The sequence below is a fragment of the Triticum dicoccoides genome, chromosome 2A, assembly GCF_002162155.2.
Source record: "Triticum dicoccoides isolate Atlit2015 ecotype Zavitan chromosome 2A, WEW_v2.0, whole genome shotgun sequence".
Taxonomy (NCBI): Eukaryota; Viridiplantae; Streptophyta; class Magnoliopsida; order Poales; family Poaceae; genus Triticum; species Triticum dicoccoides.
Window position 1 is genome coordinate 85,626,382 of NC_041382.1, and position 10,945 is coordinate 85,637,326.

At 43.0% G+C, this 10,945-nt stretch overlaps 1 protein-coding gene across 1 annotated transcript; it reads left to right on the plus strand.

Moving 5' to 3' along the window:
• Positions 1 to 4,188: 4,188 nt before the first annotated feature.
• Positions 4,189 to 8,699, plus strand: LOC119359041. Its single transcript, XM_037625393.1, has 6 exons — positions 4,189 to 4,319; positions 5,392 to 5,517; positions 6,685 to 6,861; positions 7,114 to 7,167; positions 7,272 to 7,400; positions 8,241 to 8,699. Exons 1-6 carry the CDS (start codon positions 4,221 to 4,223, stop codon positions 8,595 to 8,597), a joined length of 942 nt encoding a protein of 313 aa, XP_037481290.1. The 5' UTR covers positions 4,189 to 4,220; the 3' UTR covers positions 8,598 to 8,699.
• The last annotated feature ends 2,246 nt before the right edge of the window (positions 8,700 to 10,945 follow it).

Consider the following 10,945-nt stretch of genomic DNA (forward strand, 5'->3'; position numbering starts at 1 on the left):
CAACTTAGTCAATATGAACGATTCTAGCTCCAGTGACCGTACATGTCCATCCAACGGTCGTAGTGCTTCTTCAACCTCTGGTCTTCTTGCTCCAGCCGCCCAAAGCAGCGCCGGTCGTGCCGACTGCTCCTACCTCCCGTGGCCGACTGTGCTGCCGTGGAGGCCTCACCGCCCCCTACTACTCCCACCTCTGGCCAGGCCCTGCGGCAACGGCAGCCTCACACCGCAGCCGAACCAGTGAACCCTCGTACTCCTCTCCGCGTGGGCATCCACTGTCGCGTCTTCCACGGATCCGCGTCGTCTCCTTCCTAGGCCTCGTCGTCGTCCACCGCCTTGGTGCGTGGTCGATGAACGACTTCCATCGGAAGAGTACTGTACGTGGAGAGGCTAAAAGCTGGGTCCATGGCTGCAGCAAGGAAGTGCCTCCTTATTACGCGCAAAATAATGATTTCTCCACCTGATAGCAGGGACCCACCGGACGGACCATCGTATTTCACAAAAAAAATGTTTCCCCTTGACTGTTAGGACCCACCAGCTACATCTTCAAATGCAAGGAAGTGCCTGACAGTCGGGACCCACTCGGTTGAAGCATAAGTAGTGTCGTCATTCTGGTCGCGAACGTGTACGTACATATGATCGGTCTGTCTGCATGCTGCAGCGATGAATCGTGGCCATGCAAGGAAGGGCACGTGTCGTAGTAGAGATGCGCACGTGTCGTAGTAGAGTCGCGCACGTAGCATGGATATGTATGTACAGCGACTAGGGTGCAAGAAAGTAAATACGGCCATGTACATACATACAGGAGGGGTCTCGAACGCCTACTCGCGCACACGTACGACCAGGGCTCGTGTACATGGCTGGGTCGGAACAGAGAAACTGCGTCGTCGTCGTGTTCATGGGGAGCCAACCGGCTGGGTCGGAACGGAATGCGTCGTCGTGTTCATCGAGAGCCAATCGGCTTGGACGGAACAGCCGATGGAAACGAGGCCTGGCGTACCGTAGAACGGAGGAAACGGCGTTGTGTTCGACCGGCCACGGTCGAAACGGGATCCTGTTCATCGGGAGGGGTCTGGCGTACCGCAAAATGGAGGAAACGGACTTCTATTGGACCTCCTGCAGTCGAAACGGGGTCCTGTTGATCGGGAGGGGTGTGGCGTACCGCAAAACGGAGGAAACGGACTTGTGTTGGAGCGCTACGGTCGAAACGGGGGTCCTGTTCATCGGGAGGGGTGTGGCGTACCACAAAATGGGACTCCACGGGCTACTATTCATCTCCACCGTCGACCTCCTTCAGCCTCCACCTGCGACTGTTCATCCACGGGCTCCTGTTCATCCAGCCTCCACCAGCTACTATTCAACCAGCCCTCTCCACGGGGTCCTGTTCAACCACCCCTCCACGGGCTACTATTCATCCAGCCCTCCACCGGCTACTATTCAACCAGCTCTCCACGGGGTCCTGTTCATCCACCGGCTCGATCGATCGGGGTACTGTTCATCCAACGGCAACAGCCTCTACTACCACAGGTTCTTGTTCATCCAACCCCCACCGAGAACTGTTCATCCAAACCCCCCAACAACGCTCACTGTTCATCTAGAGGCAGCATCGATCGACTTCAGTTAGCAGCGAAGGAATCGCTTGATCGGGTTCAGTTAACTGTCATCGATCGATCGCTCGGGTTCAGTAACGCATAACCTACAGTGCAATCGCTCGGGTTCAGTTAGAGCCCAACGCCTCCCTCAGGTTCAGTTAGAGCCCAACGCCTCGCACACACACGCATGCGTATGAGAGAAACGCGCATCGCTCGGCCCCCAACCACCCACCGTAACCGGGAACTCCCCGATATTTTCCTTGCCCTTGCTTCTACCACGGTTTTTTCCGTCATGGACGGTCCAAAGAATGTCATGTAGCTGCGTCTCCGGCCCGCCCAGGACGAAAAGCCCATTTTCTTTCATGATTTTTTGTCATAGAAGTAGGACCCCACCACATCTAGGATGATACCGGGTTTTGTCACAATTATCGTCATAGAAGTGTCATAAGTATGACAGAAAAAAAATTCGTTCAGCCCAAAATGTCATGGATGTGTCTTTTTTTGTAGTGCCGTCTTGGAGGAGGCCAACCACTTGCCTTGCGAGCCGAATTCGGACATGATTAGAGTACTTGGCGGTGAGGGGAAAGCTTGGAGCTTGGGTGCTGGAGCTTGAGGACGGATGGGCTAGGGGGAGAAGGCGTGGGGTAAAAAGGTGGATCCCAATCTTCTTATGAAAGCAGTGAATATCAAGCGTCCCCCCACGAGCTTTAAAACTCGCCTATTCCCCAGGGGTCGTGCAAACAGCACGGTTGGATTACCCAAACCCGTATTGATGAGAATCCCGTAATAAGGGGACACGATCTCTGCTTTGACAAGACGTGTTGATGAAACCACGCCTCGAAACACAAAGCGGGAGGCTAAAACGGTTCGAAATAATAATAATATAATAATAATAATAATAATAATAATAATAATAATAATAATAATAATAATAATAAGAATAATAATAATAATAATAATGTCGGAACACAACACCTCGCCGAAAAAGCTGTTAGAAGATATGACCTATTTTTCTGTTTAAGCATTTTTGCCCTTGTGGTTCAGGGTTGTAACTATTGTACTGAGCCGGATATAGTCCTTTTGATCAACTACTTTGGAGTATTCGGAGGAGGAACCCGCCTTGCAATGCTGAAGATAATCTGCGCGCCGGACACATCGTCATTGAAGCCTGGTTCAGGGGCTACTGAGGGAGTCCTGGATTAGGGGGTCCCCGGGCGTCCGGGCTATGTGACATGGGCCGGACTGGTGGGACGTAAATATACAAGATGGGAAGCTTCCCCCCGTGTCCGGATGGAACTCTCCTTTGCGTGGATGGCAAGCTTGGTGTTCGGATATGAAGATTCCTTTCTCTGTAAACCGACTCTGTATAACCCTAGTCCCCTCCGGTATCTATATAAACCGAAGGGTTAGTCCATAGAGGCAATCACAATCATACAGGGTAGACATCTAGGGTTTAGCCACTATGATCTCGAGGTAGATCAACTCTTGTAACCCATGTACTCATCAAAGTCAATCAAGCAGGAAGTAGGGTATTACCTCCATCAAGAGGGCCCGAACCTGGGTAAACATCGTATCCCCTGCCTCCTATTACCTTCGATTCTCAGACGCACAGTTCAGGACCCCCTACCCGAGATCGGCCGATTTTGACACTGACAGCGGGTGAGGGGGAGAGCCATGGAAGGAGATGGGGACGGGGAAGAGTGAGGGGTTGCGTGGCGCCCTTAGCCATCTCCAGGCAGTTAGTGGAAGCAGGAGGTGGCCCATGGAAAAGCAACCCCTTAGGACAACTGACCCACGGTTCTGGTGACTTAGGACACCCACGCACAAAAATAGACGGGCAGAAACACACACGGCATCAGCGAACTGGAAAGGGGTTTGGTTTTACTGTCCTAAAAATGTTTCCCATTTAACTTGTGTGAGTACTCTGCAGCCTATCGATGGAACCAATTAGGGCCAGGAGACTCCGTTTGCACCACTTCTCCTTTCCCTTGCCAGCTATGCGGTAGCGCTCCTCTCCACCTTTCATACACATTACAAATGGTAGTGCTTGTGATAATCTATAATATATCCATTGTATTTAATAATGTATATCGAGTTTGGTTGTACATTTAAAGCTTTAATATTCTCATATTTACTTACAAGATACATTCATGGAACAATGGCATGTGGTGTCCACTACTATAATTGCGAGGATTCGCACTACGTTTATCAGTACCCGCCTACCTGTAGCAACATAATGTATTCATATCTTTTTCATTTATCTCATGTGCATACCTCTCTAGAGCGTCTATTAATTTCATGCAGATATATTATAGAAAAATGCACCTATACAATTAATTTGTTTACGTAAATATGTAAGATATACGTGTTTATATATATATTTATATATATATATATATATATATATATATATATATATATTATCATTGCAAAAGATATAAAAAGTATTAATATGCATGATTGGACATATCAATGAATCAATATTTTCTTAGGAGGATCCGGATATTTTGTACCACTACTAAATCTTCATTAAGGACACCCTATGTGTACCTACACTACACACACATCAGATCTATATATATAGGGGGTTCCGCCTAGAACATTGTGCTCTTCATCCTCAAGCATCCCAAAATGGCCAAACTTAGTTTATTCCTACAAACAATTTATGTATTTATATTTCTTCTTGCACATCCGAACAGGGGTGTTCGACTATACCCTGTTGTTCAAGAGGTAAATGTTTGAATACAATATTATTTCATAGAACTTTACGTGCTTGTGAGGGTTGTTCTTGGTGGCGTGCCAAATTATATTTTCTCTAGTGAACTTTTTTTCTAATACTAACTTGTGTATTTTAAGAGAAATAATACAGATGTGTGGTGGAGTTAAATATAGGCTAGGGAATGATGGGAACATGGATCATAATGGGTCATATAGGTGCTACCATGATGTTGCTTCCCTTCCAAACACAGTGAGAAACTAGCAAACAGTAGGAACCTCGTCTCGGAAGGAGGGACTCTAAGACAATCCCCATCCGATGTTACAAATATATCGCATTCTTTGGTTCCTATATTTCCCATCTTTCTTTCGGGGTTGGAGGTGAAGGAAGTGCGGGATGTAGTGCCCTATTGCCTTTTTTAGATCAAATGAGTTGTATTTAGTCTGAGTACACAGTTTCTTTGAAAATCCTAGGGGGTGTTAGCCCATGTTGAACAAATTTGATTAGACTGCTTACACGGCTAGTAAGGTTTATGGTTACAAGTGTATTTTTATAGGGAGTGGGAGAGAAGGGAACTAACAACTGCAAAATTACGTCAAGTACATAGTTACCCTTGGTAACCAGAACTTCTTATGATCTATTATCACATTATATGTGTTTCTCTTACCTATCTATATTAGTCAATTATTATTAACTTTCCTCCTTTAACCACTATCGCGTGCTCATTTGCTAATAGCAATTGTAGTAGGATGGATGCAAAGAAAGAATATGAACTATTTGCAATTGATCTTTACCTATAGTATGTAGATCCATGTGGAAAGGGACTAGATGTGAAATGATTTGCGGTCACTTATACATAATAATTGAAATCCACCACCAAATCATATGTGTAGTCAGCATTGTTCATTGAAATGTGGTATTAGTTATGTTTCAGTCATCTAGTGTGTAGAGCATTCATTAGTTCATGACAACAGCTTCCTAGTTCAATACTATTTCTGTCCAAGCACATGCCCCAATGTATTGCATTATGACACCATCAACATCAAATTTTCATGTTTGATGTACATCTTATATTTCACTTTGAAGGGTAATAATTCACTTCAACAAGATTTGGTATATGGTTTAGCCAAACAAAAGTTCCCAAGCCTGAAGTCAAATTCCCTCGAGGCAAAATTTTCTGGAGAAGGAAATAATTCATCTGGTGTACTATATGTGAGTTTATATTGACTTATTCTATTGAAAGTAATTTCCAATTAGCCCTAGGTTACAGGTGTTTCATCTAAATGTATGTGTTGATTTACATTTCAAGATTTTACTTACTACTCATTGTAGTTCTTCATGTGTTTTGCAATACTTTTTGATTGATAAGTTTAGTGTAGTTGTAAACTGAAAAGCTTCGTAAATAACCTACATTTTACCTTTGATATAGATATGGTGGTGGCTTATGTAATATTTTTAGTTAATTTTGCATGTTTATGTACTTCCTTGCTAATCATAGGGAAAGTTGTGGTGGAGCTCAGGCTCCATGGCACACCTTATCTAGCCACACATTTTCTACATCGCTATCAATGCAATCAATTTTGTGTTTTTGTTTATCCCAAACAAATCAACATATGAACTTCAAACTTTGCTGGACAACAAAACGATCTAACTACAGTATAGGAAAAACTTCTATTTTTTAAGCCATAAATTCTTATAAAATTTTTACTAAAAAAACTCATTTTTTATATTTATGCCAGACCAAAAATCCGAAAGTTTTTTCACACATTGAAGTTCTAAAGTTTATTTGACTTGCAAAGTTTGAAGTACATATGTCATTTCATTTGAGAGAAACAAAAAAGAGAAACTTTCAAGTAATAAGTTAGTTGGCTAACACAAATCTCAAAGCAATGTTGGAGGGTGAGGATAACGGCTTCCATGGAGCTTGGCCTACAGACAACCACACCCCTAATCATATCACTAAGGGTGCATTATAGTAAATGGATTCTTAGTTTATAAGAATGTGAGTTTTTGTTGTTTGTACAATATATAATATAAATGTTCCTAAGAAAATTTTGAAAAAGAAATGCAAACACACATGTCACTCCTTATGTTTTCCAAAACCATGTAATGATTCGAACACAAACAGTAGATAAGTAAGCTATCCATTAAATTCATTGTCTTTAACACATTTTCTTATTCATTATAATCTAAGATCAACCGATAGTTCCATGATTGTTTTGTTGGGAACTTTTGTTTCTTTGTGTCAAAGGGCTGAACGGAACTATGGAAGTGTTGTTTCATAGCTATATATACATATTTCTAGATGATAAAGATGCATGTTTGCTCTGTTACTTTCTTATTTCTAGTCTTATCAATTTGGATGTGTTCACCATGCAGTATGCAACACATGACTCATCGGGAGGCCCTGATGCTAGCTACTATGGATTGCATGCCACCACTGATGTGTATGGACATGCGCTTAAACGTGGTCAATTAAGTCGCAGTGGAATTTGGGTTGGCCACAGTGGAGATGGTCGAAAATCAAGCTTTAATGCAATTAGTGTTGGATGGCATGTAAGAAAACTTATTTTTCACATGAGTTCCTAATTTGTTGGTGTTTATAACTGTTTTAGACCTCAACCGAGACTCCCTAAAAAGCTAGCTAAGTTTTTCTAGGGGACCTAACTATGTATTTGTTGTCAAACTATAAAGAACACAATTGCGATATATCTTCCATTTATGGGGTTGTTTCTGGTACACCCTTACTTTTTGTTACTTTTAATAGGTGATTTAACGTTTTTTCTAACTTTTATCTCTTCATTTTAGATTGCTCCAGAAAAATATGGTGACTCTCATCCTCATTTATTTACCTACTGGACGGTATGATATAGATGTTTTGAATTACTTTACTTTCCAAGAAATGATCTGCCTATGATAGTAAGCTTACATACATATGTGCACATGAATGATTATCCATGTAACAGAGGGATGGATATCAGAGTACTGGGTGCTACAACATGGACTGTCCAGGTTTCATAGCAGCGAGCAGCGCTACTGTTACTCCAGGAGCTCGCATAAACCCATCTTCAAAGGTCACGCTTCAAGTGTTGAAGGTAAGATTTATGTTAGAACATGTTTCTCAGTTATGCTATATATGTGGCTATATTTTTTAATTCTTAAGCCTTACATGAAGGGTAATCACTAAATACCCAGCAAAAAATGAACGATGATTAAATTTCTTTCTATAAACCTTGTAACATAATGTTCTAGGTGTATTGTTGTTTTTTTATGAAGGAATGTTCTACTCGTTGTTTGTAGTAAAAGCTAGACTTAGACAAAGGATATCAGATTTTCTTATATTTGACATGAAAATTTTGAAGAGCACCATCACTAGAGAAAACTTTATAGTGAAAGCATCAGCCGCTACATCCCCATGGTTGCGTCCTCACAAAACGATTCTAATTTGATCAAGGACTCAAAGTAGCTTACTCCACGCAATGTTGGCGTGTTTTTTTAGAATCCAAGACCATGTGTTAAAGTTGTCGAACCATTCTAATGTTTTGCGCTATAACCCATTCAAAATTAGCATGTCAGTCTCTTACTCTTGCTTAACGTTTCCGATCTCTCAAAAGAACGACTTCCCAAGTTTCTGCTCTAAAAAAGCAACTTCCCATCTTAAGCAGGAAGTAGCTATGAGCGGTTGCTTGCCATCACTAGATCACACTAATTCTCAATTGATTTCCCTTCAAAAGATAGGTTCTAATTTGGATCGGGGTTATAAAATGGATCTAACACCCTGATCAACCAACTAATTAATAGTACCCGACCTATATTGGTCAAAAATAATGGTTGATGAAATAAATTGTTTTTTGTTTTATTTTATGAGGCATGGACCGAAGAACTCCTCAATTTTGATATATCATACTTAGACTATGAATAATGATATATGATAGGATGACCAAAGTGGGCACTGGTGGGTGTACTATGGCTTCAACGGCGTCCCAACGGCAGTGGGCTACTACCCAAAGTCATTGTTCACATACATGGCAAAAAAGGCAAACCAGTTCTCGTTTGGTGGCTTCGTGTTCGCAGAAAGGGCGCTTCCAACTCCTCCATTGGGCAGCGGCGTCCTTCCTGGTGGCAAGGGACGTGCGGCATCGTTTACTGACTTGCGCCTCATTGAACGGGATGGAAGGAGCAGCCCCATCATGAAGGACTTGCCTAGTGTTATATGCAACAATAAATGTTATTCTATCACTCCTATTGTTAATTCCGGGTGCTTCTTTGGCGGGCCAGGAGGTTGCGTGTAATACTAAGGTGTACTTTGAACATGGTGGTGTAATAATGTTTCCCTTGAGTTTGTCTTCCCAAACTCATACTGGCCTAATAAGACACTATGTGTTACTGTATTATGCACATTAGCAATGAATTTACTCTTTCTATAAATTTTGAGTATACACCGAGAGACAAGTTTATCATGGAAACCACAAATGCACTAGAAATTGACAAAACTCCAAAGGCATCTATCACGCACACTAGGAATTATAACATTGAACAAATTGAGTGCAAATTGCTCGTGTCACCGATTTGACATGAAGATTTTGCGACGATGATTGGGAAGCCACATGTCGCACCACGAAGGATGTATACAATATCATGGGTTGTTATCGAGAGGGAGGACCAAGGGTCGTAGTGTTTATGTCACGCGTATTCTCAGTCGTTGTTTAGCCTCTGGTCTTTACGATCATGTTGAGGCGTTGTCCCGTCCTCTGACCATTAGATACTTGAAAGGTGCTTATACGCCAGGAGGACGAAGCTGGCGGGTGGTAAATCATGACGCGACTTGTGTGCCGATTGACGAAGAACCCCATGAGTCCACCTGTAAGCGTGTATAATGTTGGGAAACATAGTAGAAAACAAAAAAAATGCCCTACGATCACCCAGGAACACTATGAAGATGCGATAAATGGTTTGGATCAGATCATTACCGACTCCGAGTTGCAGCGAAAGAAGATGAGTCGATGTAGATCGTACTTGAAGTCCTTCGAACTATAGATGAACGATCCCACGAACGGCACATGAACAGTCCCTCAAACGGGAGACCGAAAGCACGGCCTCTCTACAAGTTGCAAGCTTACGGTCTTAACGATCCGGCGGCGCTTCACCGTCCAAAACTAACCGTTGCCGAAGAATTAGAGAGGGAAGATTAGAACCACACTAGACTTCTAATTATTAGGATTAGAGGATCTAGATCTAGCTCTAATTGATCAACTAGGACCAAGTAGAACTAGAACTAGGACTAGAAAACTAGAGGAGGCTTCAAAACTTGTGTGTTAAAGGTGCCCAAAACCTCTAGTATATATAGGTTGGAGAGGGAAGAGTGGGCGCCACACAAAGGGGGGAAAGTCTCCCTCCCTTGGCCGGCCAAGAGGAGGGGACTTCCCTCCAATTTGGCCTCCCCCTTCCTTCCAAAGGGGGAAAGGGGCGCCACCTCTATTTGGGCCCAAATAGCTCTCCACCACTTGACCTTTTAAGGCCTGTTGATATTAAATTAAGTATAAAAGCCTCCAAGCTATTATTAAAGCCTTTTAATATTAATCTAACATCACCAAAAAAATCACCTATATATAATTTATCGGTAATACCCGGTATTGCCCGATAAACCCCGAAACCCTTTCGGTCCCCCCAAACGCTTCCGGTTCTCTCGAAACTATTTTCAATATTAGTGAAATTACTTTGTAGCATGGTAATCCTGAACATGTGGACAACTTCCCTTTTTTTTCTTAGCCTGCCAATTCTCTACCGCTGCATGGCAAATCTTTGGAACACATGGAAATTCTATCTGCTCAAGCTAGCATGGCCAAATTCTTGAAATGCATGGCAATTTTCTCTACTATAGCATGACAATTATTTTCCTTAGCATGAAAATTGTCTCTATTATAGCATGGCAATTCCTGAAAGTTTCTTGAAAGTTGCTTTTTGAGGGAAAGCTCTCTTATGACGGCATTCGCTCGAATGAGCCTCCTAAGAGAATTCCGTTCATTGCCAGGGTCCTCCTGTAGGAAAAGTTCATACAAAAAGCACCCACACACTCAACACATACGTGCCTATGTTCTGTCTTTCTCGCCCCTGTCTCACATAGGTTGTCCTCACTCAACTCCATTTCTTCTCCTCCCTTCGTGTGTTGTTTTTCTCTCTAAAAGCATCTACAGCTGGATACACCAAATCCGACCCCTCGAACGCATGCGGACGTGACCGAACATGTCTACAGACAGTGATCAGGCACACCTCATTTTGCTGAGTCACAATCGTGTCCCTCATATCCAAACCACCAAATTCATGCAACACATACAACGCTACATAGATGAACACAAAGAACACGCTTAACTTAATAATAACGAATGTACTAAATTCATCCGATACAAAAGGATCATAGTTCATCGCCAGAAAAAAGGAATTGTCGTTGCCGCCCTGGTTCGGCCGCAACCGCCTCAACACTGCGGAGGGTGATCTCCTTCACATCGTCCGGCTCCGTATCACGCAGCAGGCTAGCCCACTCGTTGGAGCCGCCATATCCGCCACCGGAGCCTGCATTGCTACCATGGTTAGCCATCGATTGAAGGGGGGATGGGATTGGGAGTGGAGAAGACGGATATAT